The sequence below is a fragment of the Xenopus laevis genome, chromosome 3L, assembly GCF_017654675.1.
Source record: "Xenopus laevis strain J_2021 chromosome 3L, Xenopus_laevis_v10.1, whole genome shotgun sequence".
NCBI lineage: Eukaryota > Metazoa > Chordata > Amphibia > Anura > Pipidae > Xenopus > Xenopus laevis.
Window position 1 is genome coordinate 122,770,162 of NC_054375.1, and position 15,365 is coordinate 122,785,526.

The 15,365-nt window shown below is 38.0% G+C and overlaps 1 protein-coding gene across 2 annotated transcripts; it reads right to left on the bottom strand.

The window, feature by feature from the left end:
- Positions 1–1,578: 1,578 nt before the first annotated feature.
- LOC108710614 (organic solute transporter subunit beta) lies at positions 1,579–12,801 on the bottom strand. 2 transcript variants are annotated; one of them, XM_018251728.2, is made up of 4 exons: positions 12,738–12,801; positions 5,340–5,468; positions 5,131–5,221; positions 1,579–2,731 (listed from the first exon to the last, which is right to left on the bottom strand). In XM_018251728.2, exons 2-4 carry the CDS (start codon positions 5,434–5,436, stop codon positions 2,515–2,517), a joined length of 405 nt encoding a protein of 134 aa, XP_018107217.1. In that variant the 5' UTR covers positions 5,437–5,468; positions 12,738–12,801; the 3' UTR covers positions 1,579–2,514. The 2 variants fall into 2 exon arrangements, with proteins under 2 accessions (XP_018107217.1, XP_041442823.1); XM_041586889.1 differs by lacking the exon at positions 12,738–12,801 and adding an exon at positions 7,773–7,975.
- Positions 12,802–15,365: the final 2,564 nt, after the last annotated feature.

Sequence of the window (15,365 nt, forward strand, 5' to 3'; positions counted from 1 at the left end):
AAAACCCTGGAATTTGTTTTGTATCAACAAGATCATTCAGCGCATTGGCGAAAAAAGCACAGTGGGTTCCTGCATACCAAACACTACCATCCATGTCGGAATCTGCATAATGTCGTTTGTACAGTTTAGATTCCCAGTGGGCTGCAGGCTGGTAGTAGAAGTGCAATGATAGATAGGTCTATGAACAACAGGTAGAATTCCTGGTCTGCAGAAATTGACTCAAACTGATCTGTGTATCAGCCTGTTAATCTCCTAGTGACCCCTCGAAACATAGAGTGATGCCAAAGATGGCACACAAGATAAGTATATTATTATTACTACCATATAACTGGTATATAAGGTACCTGTTCAGTATTCTTCGCATACCAGGTTAATTTATAAACACTGGGTGAGTTTGCTCCTTGGCTGTAACCATGGCAATCAATGAAATGTTGGCCTTCAGGGTAGGACTACACGGACGTTTTCGGTATGATCCGACGCGCTGCGACAAATCACATGCAACGGAAATATAGTTAGAGATAGAAATGTCATTTGAAGTTGTAGTGTTGATCGGACGTGACACGACTGTCAGATGCAGACGCAGCGTGCATCGATTTATCCCATGCGTTTGTCGCAGTGCGTCGGATCACACTGAAAACGTCTGTGTAGTCCTACCCTCGTTGTTAAACCTGCAGCTGGCTGACAAATCACCAATTAGTTGCTATGGGTTACTGCTCCAGTGCAATTTTTCCTATTGCCTAATGAGTCCCATTTGTGTATATAAAATTCTCATACTGCATGGCTGATGTATGTGAAATGCAGCTGGGTTCTGGTTCTGTTCTTTAGTGGCTCAACCCTGGCTTCACTTCTTATGTATAAAGTGCACAGCCAGAGGGGCAGAAGCTACACCCACTGAAACACAGAAACCTCATCTGAGGTGCAGGGGACTGGCACATCCAGTGTCAGAAAATGATCGTATGTCGTATAGTAGGGCTTGTGCTCTCTTGTACAGGTATGGGATCTGTTATTCAAAATGCTCAGGACCTGGGGTTTTCCAGATAACAGATCTTTCTGGAATTTGGGTCTTCATACCTTACGTCTACTAAAATAAGATTTAAACATGAATTAAATACAGAGGATTGTATTCAATAAGGATTAATTATATCATAGTTTGGACCATTACACGGCACTGTGATAATTACAGAGAAAAAAGGAAATCATTTTTAAAATTTGGATAAAATGGAGTTTATGGGAGATGGCCTTTCCATAATTCAGAGCTTTTTGGATAATAGGTTTCCAGATAACACGCCTGTAATATAAATAACATTATTATCTTTCTAAATGAATTTCTGCCGATTGGAGAGTCTTTAATGGCATTAAGTAGGCCAATTGGGTATTCAGTTTAAGATTCAAATGAATGTCAGCACTTGTTGCAGGATTAGGACAAAGACAAACCCTCAACGTACGTCATTTTACGGCTCTATTAACAGAGTTTAATATGTTTAGTTAGGCTTGGTATTGGCCAAATATGTTATAGATGGACTTGATACATCACCAAGAGATAATAAAGGTTAGCCAAGGAAAAAAGCGAATCCATAATACTTTTAAAATTTTAAGAATTTTATGAACACTGTATCTCTTATGTAACAGAAACGGACACAGCGCTATTTAAGCATGTATAAAGCATTATAGGTAACTAAATTATCCAGAAAAGATATTATAAGATCCATTTAACTATTTTACACAATTCATTGTCACACTCAAAACATAGCTGTAATTTAAATTACAATTATATAGCTACACTCAAAACAAAAGACTAAAGGTTTGATGCAGTTCACAGGTATTACATCCGACATCCCCTGATTTAACACTTCATGGTAAACACTGCACTATTATGACAATGCTCTACATTACCTGTGCTTGCTTGCAATCAGCCATCCAAGGTTGCAAAGTATTGGCATCTGAGTTCTTTTTAATACTCACACACATATAGTATCCAGTCTAACCTTGCTTGTACAACATAGAATGTATGATTTCCTAACAAATATAGTAACAGGTAGAGCAGTGGTATCCAAACTGTGGGGCTGGACCCCCTGGGGGGTACAGGGAAAGTGGGTCTTAGTCTAAAGGCCAGTTAGGGTGAGAACTGGGAAAGATTGCTCTTCATTTGCTCTCCTAGATGCACTTGAAAGCCAAGATTGAAGGTCAGTTTAGTGTGCGATTTTGGGTGAATATGTATTTGCTGTCATAGAAATTCTGGAAAGTATAATTGAAACAATGATTCTTTCTTACAACTGTACCTATTTCATGAGCCAGGGTAGGGCTGAAGACCTGAACCTGAACTAAAAAAGTTTGACAACCTTTGAGGTAGCGACTTGTAATACCCTAATTTAATCTGTTCATGATTTCCTTGCACTTTATGGAGATCCAGCAAGAAAGTTGGATGCCTTAGATGGGTGTGACCATGGGAAATGCGGATTTTCTTCCTGAGACCTGGGCACGTGCTGTCCTTTAATAAAATATAATGCAGAGGTCCTAAACATCCTCTTCTGGCAGTACGGTATAGAGGGATTCAACGTGGCCGTCCTTCCACTGCACTGTGATATCACCAGGCTTCATCTCTTTCTGCAGCAGATTAGCCTTATTTGAAGAGTCTTCATTTTCCAAGTGGATCTCTGCCTGTTTGTTATCAACCTCCTCTGGGAAAGCAGAACCCTCTCTTTTCTTATACATTTCAATCATCTTCCTCTTCCTGCAACAGAAATCCCAAATAAGAACGTAAATGAAGTACAAGATGCAAGCCTGGGACTTTGTTCTTCTGGAAGTCACTAATAACACTTTCTATACTTCACCTTAAGCTCACCTTCAATAGAATAAGAGCCAATTTTAATACCTGCACATTTTCTGCCACACGTGGATCTCTCTGCTTTATCCCAGTGATGTGATTCTAGTTCAGTATTAGCAAAAAAAAAAAAAGGGTCTAACACAAAACCTCCCTTCCTTATTACACAAGACAGCAGCCTTACTGGGGTGGCTGGTTGAAGGGGACTCAGGGCGACTCACAAAAAATGCAGGTGAGTTAACATGTCTGCCAGTAGTGCAGCTTTCAGGTGCAACTATTTTCTTTTAAGAGGTGCAAAAGAGTTGCACCTGGCTGCACATAGTGTAAATAAGGCAGTAAGAGTACATTTTGGCCAAAAAACACAATGTTTTGCTCCAGGAGCTTTCACTTTGCATCTTGCCCTCTCTATTTTTTCAGCACTAAACATTACACAATGCTCTTAGGTGTAAATATTTTTTTGCAGGGATAATTGTATCCCTTTAAAGATACACAGCAGAAGATTCCCTGTGGTGTCAGTTCAGTAATGGCCTGTATTTGGTTATTACATTGGTAATCATGTATCTTTATGAATACAAATGGAATAGCCCAGAAATAGAACTAACCCTTTCTCGGGGGAAATTGAGTGAACAAGGAAAGTACAGTTACCAGTACAGTTACCCAGGCTTGATAAAGGGCTGGTATAGCCCGAAACGTTGCCGTGTTATTTGCACAAATAAAAAGTTGAAATCAACAATCGGAGTGCTGCTGCAGCAATAGTTTTCATTCGTACATTTACCCAACTGTTCCTTGGTAAATGAGTTAAAGCTGCTGAGTAAAGCTACTCAAGGAGTTGGTTTTTTGTATCCTCATGTCCCAATGCTATGTCTTTCAATGACTTTCCAGTCTTTGTCCTGCAGTTATCAATGCCAGAGATTAAAGGGATTGGTCACCTTCTAACACTTCTGTTCAGTTGTTTAGTGATTGTTCACCAGAAATAAAGATGCATTTCAATTACTTTACGTTATCGATTTGTTTTTCTAATATTGAGGCTTAAAATATTTTTCACCTAAAGCAGCTGAGGGGGGAGGCACAGACTGCTCTTAATGGATACATTTAGTTGATGCATTTCTTATCTTTGTCCCTGCTGAACAGAATCCCTGAGTTTCATTAAAATCAGTTGTTAGAATTGATACAATAGTTGCTAATACTCCAGAGATGCTGCTGAGAAATGTATCAACTAATGTAGCAAATTGTAACAGTTCAGAATCTGCACCTGAATTAGTGAGCTGCCAGACAAACACCAGAGACGGGAACATTAAGGCCCGAAGGTCAAATTTAATTTTTTTTGTACCTCGAATGAACTCACTACTGAATTATTTTTCCAATTTAAGAAAAAACTCAAATGGAAAAACTCGAATCGAGTTGAACAATCTGAAAACTGTAATTGATTGAGTTTTCTGCATGAAAAAAACCCCTTTAGAAAAAAATTCGAACATTATTAACAATCCTATATGACCTCGACAGGTCTTAGCTTAGAATTTTCATATTCAAGTTATTTAAAGGGTAGGGGTATAATAAATTTAGATTTTTTTCAAAAACTCAAAAAATTTTAGGTTAGTTAAATACTACTCGACCTTTAATTAATCTGACCCTAAGAATCCAAAAATATTAGAATTTCGAAGTAATTTTTTGGGTACTTCGACCATCGAATTGGTCAAATTCAATCGAATTTGATAGAATCTAATGATTCGAAGTAAAAATCGCTTGACCATTCGATAATCGAAGTACTGTCTCTTAAAAAAATCCTTCAACTTCGACTCAATACTTCACCAAGTAAAACCTACAGAATTGAATGTTAACTTATGGGGACATTGTAGATAGGTTTTGGGCATTTATTATGATTGAATAAAAATCATTTGATCGATCGCTTCGAATTCGATATTCAAATGATTTTCTAATTCGAAGGATTTTACTTCGAGGGTCGAATTCGGGGTTTTTTTAACCCTCGAAACTCAACCCTTGATAAATCTGTCCCTAAATGTCAAATCTCAATTTGGGAAAAATGGTAAATAATAAATGTGCAAAACAATTGACAAAAGTCTTTATTTCTGGTGAACAACCTGAAAACAACTGAATTCAAAAAAGTATTTGGAAGGTGAACAGCCCCTTTAAGTGGGCAGAATACAGACAGTGTAGCTTGAACAGCAAAATGAGGAACACTGGGTGAACTGCCTAACTCTGCAAATTAAAAGACAGGATAAAAACAAGGATGTGTGTGTTCCAATGTGGATATGACAAGGTGCTATTTTATACAACAATTCCAAACCTACCTGTTACCTAGTATATTCCGTATCAAAAGGAATATTCCCAAAACAAGTCCAGCAAGTGCTAGGCCTAGAATGGCATAGTTCCACGCAGTGACTATAAAAAATAAACAAGAGTATTCATTAAATCCTTAAGGTATGTACAGAACAGGGATAACGTGTAACACCCAGACCCATTCCCAGATCCATTCCCCAAGGCTATCGGTACTACTTACGGTCTCCAGTGCGGAAGAACCATATCGCTCTTTGAAGCTTCTTTTGAGCTACAGAAGGGGTAGTTGTAATATCAGTTTGCTGGCTTGAGTCAGCCATTGTTCAAAAGATCTCACTCTGCCTGTGTCGCTCTGTGCAAAAGAACACAAACGGGTGTAAAACCACAGGTATTTGGAATTATCACTAAAATAAAGGACCAGAAGAAGTGAACAATGAAAGAAACATTTGACTAGGTGGATTTTAATGGAGGCTTGGAGAGAGTAAGTCTTCCCAAATCAACATCAATGCATTTCATACAGAAGTATTATATATGGAATTCCATCTGTTCTTTAAATTGGTATTATACAATGAATAGGCACTGTATTTGCTGGGATTCTATACAGGCCATTCACAAACAGCTGCAAGTAGGTCATTTTGACTCAGGGTGCAACGCCCCATGTGATTACAATACACAAATTCTGGGAAAAACAACTGCATGGTGGCTGAAAAAAATAGTGATTTATGTCTGAAAAGTACAGGTATGGGATCCGTTATCCAGAAAGCTCAGAATTACTGAAAGGCCATCTCCCATAGACTCCAATTTATCAAAATAATATGTTTTAAAAAATGATTTCCCCTTTCTCTGTAATAATAAAAAAGTCCCTTGTACTAATTGGAGGCAAAACCAGCCTATTGGGTTTATTTAATGTTTACATGATTTTTTCGTAGACTTGAGGCATGAAGATCCAAATTACAGAAAGATCTATTATCCGGAATACCACATTCTGGATTCAGGTCCCATACTTGTACATGTGACACTGCACATACAGAAGCTAATGCTGATAGGATTAATGCATAGCAGTAAGGAAGAGAAGGGGTATCTCGTGCCTTTACATTGCACACACACAGACATTGCTTAACCCAAGGATTGGCTAGACTTTCTTTATAAGTAAATACTAAGAACAAGTGTGATTTCATTAATATTTGGCACTATTGTCATCATGCTTATTTTTAGGAAAGACATGAAAAATAATTCACAAAAGGTAAACATCCACTTTCAAGGATAAGTAAACATTTAAAGAACTGAATGTGAAATTGCTCAGGGATATTTGATAAGCATGTATGCAATTTACATTATTTTTTATTTTAGGTTTCAGAGCTTTTTAAGTTTTTATTATCTGCTGGTATAAGACATTTTGTAACAACTGCACCACCTGTCGGTCAGTTCTTGTAGCTGTAACATCAGAGACTATAAAAGACATACTTTCAGAAGAAAAACAGAAGTGTTCAGATGTTGCTCTGGAAACTAGAAAAATGCTCTGCTTGCTCCACTCAGAAAAAATGTCAGATGCTCTTTTTGATCTCCTTTCTGAGAAGATCAATATCAGAACACTTCTCTGTTTTGCTTCTGAAGGTATATATATATCTTTAGCAGTTAATAAAAACTGAAATTGCTCTGAAAAAGAAATAATTAATGTAAATAGCAAAAGTGCGTAGAAAAACACCCTGAGCGATTTTACATTCAGTTTCTTTAAGATTTACTTATCCTTTAACAAAAATCATGCTACATTACTTTCTCCTGTCAAATGAGTTCAAGGGTATTTCACCTGTTTTATTTCAATTACACATATTGATAGAAGCTACCATGTTGCTTGCTTGGGTTGATGCTATGTGCTTGGAGAAATGCTCCAGCACACCCAGTGGCATCCCCCACACATTTATTGATCTAAATAAAAACTCAGAGATGTTCAGTCAGTGCATTGGCCTGTTCTTTAATCCAGCATGAGATAACTCCTGCTTATAAATAGACTATATTATCACTTTAGGTTTCACTTTACCTATCATTACACAGGTTCCAAAGTCCATGATCTATACATTGCATGCTGTGCCCATCCTCTGCTACTGCTGCACTCTGGTTCGGGCTGCTCACTCTTTTTTTATTACATTCTTAATGAATGATACATTCCAGTAGATGTTAACCATGTGGCCACTCACCTACAGCTCCCAGCATGCTCAGTCAGCTGGATGGCTAAGGTTTATGTGTGTTTCTCTTTGGTGGGAGGAATAGTTGTCTTATAGTGTAAAACGTCCATGGTGTTGCTATCAATAACCTGTGCCCTTACATTTCATTAAAATAGAAATTTAAGTGTACTTTATTCTAATGTCATTTATACACAGGTCTTTTATATTTTAATATATAGGGTCTATTATCTAGAATGCACTGAAAATCATCAGTGTTGTTCCCCATATCAATATATAGGTACATATTAGGGTTATACACCCTGTGGCCTTCCAGCTCTTGCTAAATTGTCATTTCGATTTTGGCTGCCGGGGGTTCCATACTGGGAACAGTATGTTGAGCTTGTTAGTGGCTGCAGTTCAGTTACTTGCCTAAAAGAAAGTACAAGGGAGGGATCGGTGTTTCTATGTTTATATGACAGGTTTGCGTAACTCACCTACTCTGCTGTTCTCCTGCTCAGGGTCCCATGAGTTCATTCACTCCTGCTGGGTGCATGTCCCTCAGGTCACATAGCATTGCCCACATACCCTGTGTATTTCCCCGCCTGCCTCTGCCACTGCTTCCAAGTAAACACACCCTGGGGTGAATGGACACAGAGATTTTCACCCTGCTCAGCACAGTGACACTCTCGCAGCAGCAGCAGCATCTGATGTGGCCCTGACACTATACATTTAATAACAGCATATTGAGAAAAAGCTGCCATTGCACAACAGCAACTCGGGAGGCTTCTGCTTCTTCATGACATTACATGGCACCTCAGGTGTATCCTCTGCCAGTGTAATTACCCCCCAGCTTGTAATGACTGTTTATATATATATATATATATATATATATATATATATATATATATATATATATATATATATATATATATATATAAACATATTGTATATATTTCTATATAATACACAAAAGCCATGAATATCTTGTAAATTATATCCTTATAAACGGTGAGTTCTGATGTCATTTCTGTCACATGACTCACTGAAACTTATTATAATAAATAAAGTAGCCCCTGTTGCAAAATATAAGGATATTAGAAGTCACCTCAGAGTTCCATGACCTTCGTCCTTATGCTTTTATATGGTCATGTCACTTCTCAGTAACTTATAAAATGCTTATATTTAAAAATTGGGGGTACTTTATTTACTAAATCTATATTAGCCATTAATTTTCTTTCCCTTAAATTCAGAGGTTTAGCTCAGAAAATGAACTTGCTCTTACTAAATGAAAACGGTCATTAGAGTTCATCACTGAAGTTTCCATTGTGAACTTTTGCTATGACTATGACTGGGAATAATAATTACAGGTATAATACCTGTTATCCAGAATGCTTGGAACCTGGAGTTTTCCGGATAAGGGGTCTTTTCTTCATTTGGATATCCATATCGTAGGTCTTTGCCTCTAACAGGAATTAATTATATCTTATTTGGAATTAAGTACAAGGTACTATTTTACTGTTATAGAGAAAAATTAAAGTTATTTGATTAAAATGTAATCTATTGGTCTTTCCATAATTCTGAGTTTTCTGGATTTTCTGGATTAGGGGTTTCCAGATAACAGATCCCATATATATATATATAGATAGATATATATATATATATATATATATATATATATATATATATATATATAGATAATAGCAACTAAAAGATAAGACAGGTAACTGCAATTTCTATAAAATTATTGAAGGAAATCTGCATTGTTGCTATAAGGAATGACACAAGGCATGACCTAAGGTTCAACATGACATTGCAACACCCAGCTGCTGAGGTGTGTAACATGCTGTTCCAGGAAACCAGCAAGATCCAAATGAATCAAGAGCAGCTAATTACCCCGACCTGTGACATACCCGGCTGGCACTGAGCTGGTAGCAGTTTACAAATGCCAGGATGAAACAATTTAGAAGATGTATCATGTAGCTGATTTAAAGGGCAAGTCAATCCCAAAATAAAACATTGCCTAATACAAGAAAACATAATTCTAAGTAACTTTGCAATATACATTCATTACAAATTTTCTAGGGTTTTTAAGTTATTTGTATATGTATTGCTACTGAAAGCAGAGTTTGTCCCTTTCTATTCTCTGACCTGGTGGCTCAATGTAAGACAAAGCAGCTGATTAACAGACCTGTCTTTGCTGGAAGACTTTTACAACATTGTATGAAAAGTATCAGCCAGGAGTTCAGCAAATGCTGCTTTCAGTTGCAAATGTTTTAACAAATAACTTGAAGCGCACTGAACATTTTTAATAAATGCATATTGGACAGTGTCGGACTGGCCCACGGGGATACCAGGAAAAGTCCCGGTGGGCCAAGGTGTCAGTGGGCCCTTATGTTGCTAGACATTTGGCTGTTTCATGGCCATTCCCAAATTCTATGAGAATAAAGAGGCTAAATAGATGGAATAATAGATAATAGTATGTAAAAGAAAGAGACTAGAAGAATAGAGGTTGAGTGAGGAGAGGAAGAATAATAGTAACGAGAGTGGGCCCCTGGTCTAAGATTAATTGGTGGGCCCCTAGTCAAAGGTTTTTGGGTGGGCCCCTGGTGTCCCAGTCCGACACTGATATTGGATAGTTGCTTAGAGTTATATTTTCTATTATTACGCAATATTTTATGTTGGGGTTGACTTGCCCTTTAATCAGTTAGTTTAATAAGTAAGGGCGCAGATTATTAATGTTAATAATAATAATAATAATATTCTGCAGTGCTTTACAACAGACAGTGCTGCATACCATAGAGAGCTGCCCCATGTGACATTGTCCCTAAGAATGTATGTTCTAATAACCTGCACTATGCTTGCTTGCTTTACCAGGTCTTAATATCTGTTAGACATGACAGTGACCTTGTTTCACTTGCTAGCACCAGCCAACCATTCCACTTTTTGATGGCTGCTTTCCCAGGCTGTTCAGGAGCACTGGCGCCACACAGCACTTGTACTGGAGAATGCCAGCCAATCAGCAGCCCTGCAGCTCTAACAGAGAACTGCAGTGTATATTTCTTTGTGTGAGGTCAGAGCTCTAATTGGCTACTCACAACCTATTGTGGTTCTGGGAACAGACTCATAAGACACAATCACCACTCATTTCTAATACAGAGACAAATTGGGTGCTCTAAGTTTAATTTTTAAAATCAGTTACCAGCTGAGAATAGCAACATCCTTTTTTTTAAATAAAGACAAAAAATCCCTGTCCCATACATACAATAAACGACATCCTCATAACTTACTGTACATTCAATAAGAAATCTATAGCCCATTTCTGGCCCGGAGTTAGAGAAATAAGTGCCCAGGAAATCATAGGAAAGCTGGAGCCACATCTAAGGGGAAATAATGTATGTAATTATGGGATGTCCATTCTGCACCCCCTCCAACTTTTGTAAAACTACAAATTCCAACAAGTACCACTGGAAGTTGTAGTTGTGCAAGAGCTGGAGGTTGACATATGCTGATATTAAAGGGCTGGTTCACTTTTAAAGGAACAGTTCAATGTAAAAAATAAAAACTGGATAAATAGATAGGCTGTGCAAAATAAAAACTGTTTCGAATTGGTTGTCATTATTTATTTTTTATAGTTTTTAAATGATTTTCCTTTTTCTTTCGACTCTTTCCAGCTTTCAAATGGGGGTCACTAATCCCATCTTAAAAGCAAATGCTCTGTAAGGTGACAAATGTATTGTTATTGGCATCTCCTATTCATATTCCAGTCTCTTATTCAAATGAGTGCATGGTTGCTAGGGTAATTTGGACTCTAGCAACCAGATTGCTGAACTTGCAAGTTGGAGAGCTGCTGAATAAAAAAAAGATAAATAACTCTAAAACCACAAATAATAAAAAATAAAATTGCAAATTGTCTCAGAATATCACTCTATACATCATAATTAAAGTTAATTTAAAGGGGAACAATCCCTTTAGCTTACAATTGCTGAACATTTCACCACAATGAGCCCACGTGTTCTTGAGAACAGAGCAAATATAATCTCTGCCTTGCCCTAAAAATGCCAGTAGTAACATATTGGGTGATTATTTACATTTGGAGTAATTCTATTGCTATAACTATGAGCTATAACCCAACAATTTACAGCAACCTCTGAGCATTTAGCATGGTAATTAGTCAGCTAATGTGACTACATGTGCAGTCTGGAAGCTCCAGCAACTTGTCACACTGATAACACTGTCTAATAAAACCTAAAACAACCAATCACACTGACCGACACAATCTATCCTAGTATGAGCTATAGATACTCTTCAGTACTGGGATGCTAGTTAACTTAAGATACACAATTTAGTGCACTTCATGCTTCTCAGCTTAACCACCTGGAAGCCCCCTGGCCAAATGTGACTAGTCAGGAGCTTCATGTTGCCCCAAGCCTGCCCAAGTGCCTTTTTTTTATCATCATTATTCTACAATAATCCATCCCCAAAAGAGCGGTGATCTCACTATGTGGTAAAATCTGAACCAATGTAGATACAAATCTTTCAGCTTGATACACACACTTGTTACAAACGTTTAAATTGGGCTCTGCAACAGTTGATAGAGTAGCCACCTCCAAAACTGTAACATATATTGAACAAACAACCGGAGAGCCTTTTCAAATCTTGGTGTAGTTTATTGAAGCACTACATAATTCGGACCACACGGGTCCTTCCTTGGGTGCATTCAAGGACCCGTGTGATCCGATACATGAAGTGCTCAGATAAACTGCACCATATTTGAAAAGGCTCTCCAGTTGCTTGTTGGATAAAATCTGAACCATTCTGTTCAATATGAAGATAAAATAAATGTAACTGGGTGTGCAAATGTTGGTGGTAAAGAAATTCCCTCTTAGTCAATATTCATAATTAACATCAGCATTAACCCTATAAATGGTAAAATGTACAATATATGCTGATAACAAAAAAAAGGACTGTCGACAGTTTCCGTCTGACCATAATTTCAGTGATGGCCTGTGGTTTTTTACCTCTGCTTTCTTAAAAAAAAACAACTGGTAATACATATTTCAACACTGTTAGGACTTTAAACCAGTTCTATGTCTGTTCTTATTCTCTAATCTGTTATGCTGAAAACGGTGGCTCCAAGCCTCCAAATAAATTAAACACATCATGTATAGGTGAAGGTATAAGTGCTATGTTGAACAAGACAGGTAAATATACAGGCTTCTTGTACAAGCTCATGTACATTACCCAATAATGTCCTATCAGTCTGAATGTTAACTGACACTGCTGGTACTAATAACCTCTTCCAATGATACAGTATAAATACAATCTATTTCTATGGCTCCCTGCCCTCCTAGTTCCTACCCCACATCATGAAGCTCCCAGCAGCCCGTACAGGTAATAAGATTACAAGAGTATCTATTCCTGTTATGAAGAGACTCGTAAGCCTGTGCAGTAATATTTACCTTACAATGCTGTATCAGGTCCTAACAGGTGAAGAGTCATTGGCACAGTGGCAAAATGTGACATGTGTTTGATATTTCTACTGGGAGGGAATGCCCTGTGCCCTTGGCATCTCACCCCGCTTATCTGACTGTGCAAATTACTTTTTTTGATTTCTCTAGTGCCTTTGACCCCAACTGGCTGGTTACACTGTAACCAGCCTATCCCAATAACAGAGAAAGCAAAGCCCTGATACAATCTCTGTTTCACTCTTTCACTGCTAAATTATAGCACTGCCTTGGTCACGGAGTTTCATGCAAAAGAATCAGCCAAATTGCTCAGTGGGGGATGATCTCTTATAATTAAAGGGAATGTCAACCCGAAATTTTTTTTTTGCCTAATAATAAAAAACATAATTCTTACTCATCAGGAGTTCAGCAAATGTTGCTTTCAATAGCAATTATTTTACAAATCACTTTCAAAGCATTGAAAACTTTTAAATGTATATTGGAAAGTTGCTTATGACTATGTTTTCTTTTATTAGGCATGTTTTTTATTTTGGGGTTGATTTGCCTTGTAAATTGGGTTAATTCCCTTTAAAACACATCATCACCCTTCTTAACAGGGGTTTAACTATAGAGGAAGCAGCCCCTGTAAGTGGTGGGATTGTGAGTGTGACTTACAGCAGAGAAAACCAAATATGGTTTTCAGTTCAATAACCTAATATAACTGTCCACCCACCGCTATAATGTTCTCCCTGTTGAGGTTTGTAACCCAGTTTTTTACTCCCAGACCATTATTCCATAGTAGTTGACTGTTCTGTAGTGGGATGGAATGGTTCAGTGGTGAAGCAAGAATTTGGTACAAGACTGTATATTTTGTAATTACCCATCCCAGTGCCGTGCCTTGCTGTTTTTAAATGTGATTATAAGTGATCTACATATTAGTTAAGCCATTTCTGTGATGTAAAGAGACTTGCATGGTATTAGGACATATGAGGGGTGCCCACAGGGGTGTTGCAAGAGTGAAAAAACATTGCACTTCTATGAATACAGCAGGATAGTTGCATATACTTATGTGCCAAGAAGTTTAAATGGATATATAGGTATGGGTTAAATGTTCTGTCAGTGTGACAGTTTACCTTAAATGGGTGGTTCACCTTTAAGTTAACTTTTATTATGTTTTCAGAATGACTTATTCTAAGTAACTTTCAAATTGGCCTTCATGTTTACTTTTGTATAGTTTTTTTAAATTATTTGCCTTCTTTCCAGCACTTCTCCTCTTTCTAGAACTAACCCCATCTACAAAAAAATGCTCTGTGAGGCTAAACATTTATTGTTATTGTTATTTTTTATTACCCATCTTTCTATCCAGGCCCTCTCCTATTCATATTCCAGTCTCTTAATCAAATCAATGCCTGGTTGCTAGGGTAATTTAGACCCTGGCAACCAGATTGCTGAGCTTGCATACTGGAGAGCTGCTGAATAAAAAGCTCAAAAACTACAACTAAAAAATGAAAACCAATTGCAAATTGTCTCAGACTATCACTTTATACATCATATTAAACACTTATTCAAAGGTGAACAGCCCCTTCAAAATGAAACATGGACAGGCAGCGCCGCTAAGATTATTACTTAGTAAAGGCAATTTAAACATTCCCTGATTGCTTGAGCACTCCAGGGTTGCCAGGTTGGCAGGTTTCCAGCCAAATTGGGCTACTAATTTAAAGAACAGGCGGGGGTTTGAAAGTACATACTAGCCAAGGTATGGATTTGGGCTACTTTTTGGGCCATTGGCTGGTTTGTACCTTGGAAACTAGCCAAAGTTCTTTCTTGCCATAATGTGCCAAGTCTGCATCTCCCAATGCTTGTTGGGTAATGTAGTTTTTGTTTAACAATTTGCCAACTGCAAAGTTTAATGTAACACTAATGTACAATACCCAGCATGCAATGGGACTGCCTTGTGTAGGAGTCGAGCGTTACTAGATTTTGGGCTCCGTACCCCAGTCTCCCGTCCCTCTAAAGCTGGCCATAGACGCAAAGATCTGATCGTACGAATCGAGGATTCGTACGATTTTCGGAACGTGTGTGGAGAGTCCCGACATTTTTCGTCCGGCGGAGATCGGTCGTTTGGTCGATCGGACAGGTTAGAAAATTTCTGTCAGCTGCCGATAATATCTCTGCGTGTATTGCCGATCGTACGATTTTCAGTGGGAGACTGTGACTAGCTTTGGTGGGACATAGATATCGTACGATTGCTGTCAGGGGCAGAACATTGCTGATCTGTTCTAATCTGACTGGTAAGACTTTGATCTGAATGGTTAGTGGCGGGTCGAGAGATGGGAAAGTCCGATCGTACGATGATTCGTACGATCGGATCTTTGCATCTATGGCCAGCTTTAAGCATTTTACCATTTTCCAGTGAATTTCCTCAATTTCAGACAATTTTGGGGTAACAATCTGCTGGCCACCAAATGTCTAGAGGTTGAACTGTTTTACCAGTATTTATTGAGATTGTGTATGAATTAGGGCCTTATGGGGCCCCCCTATACCTCCTGGGCCCCCTCTCTGTAGTTACGCCCATGGTGACAAGTGAATCTGTCCCATCCCATTCTACTTTATGTTAAAATTTGTGAAACAGTGAAAATTTGA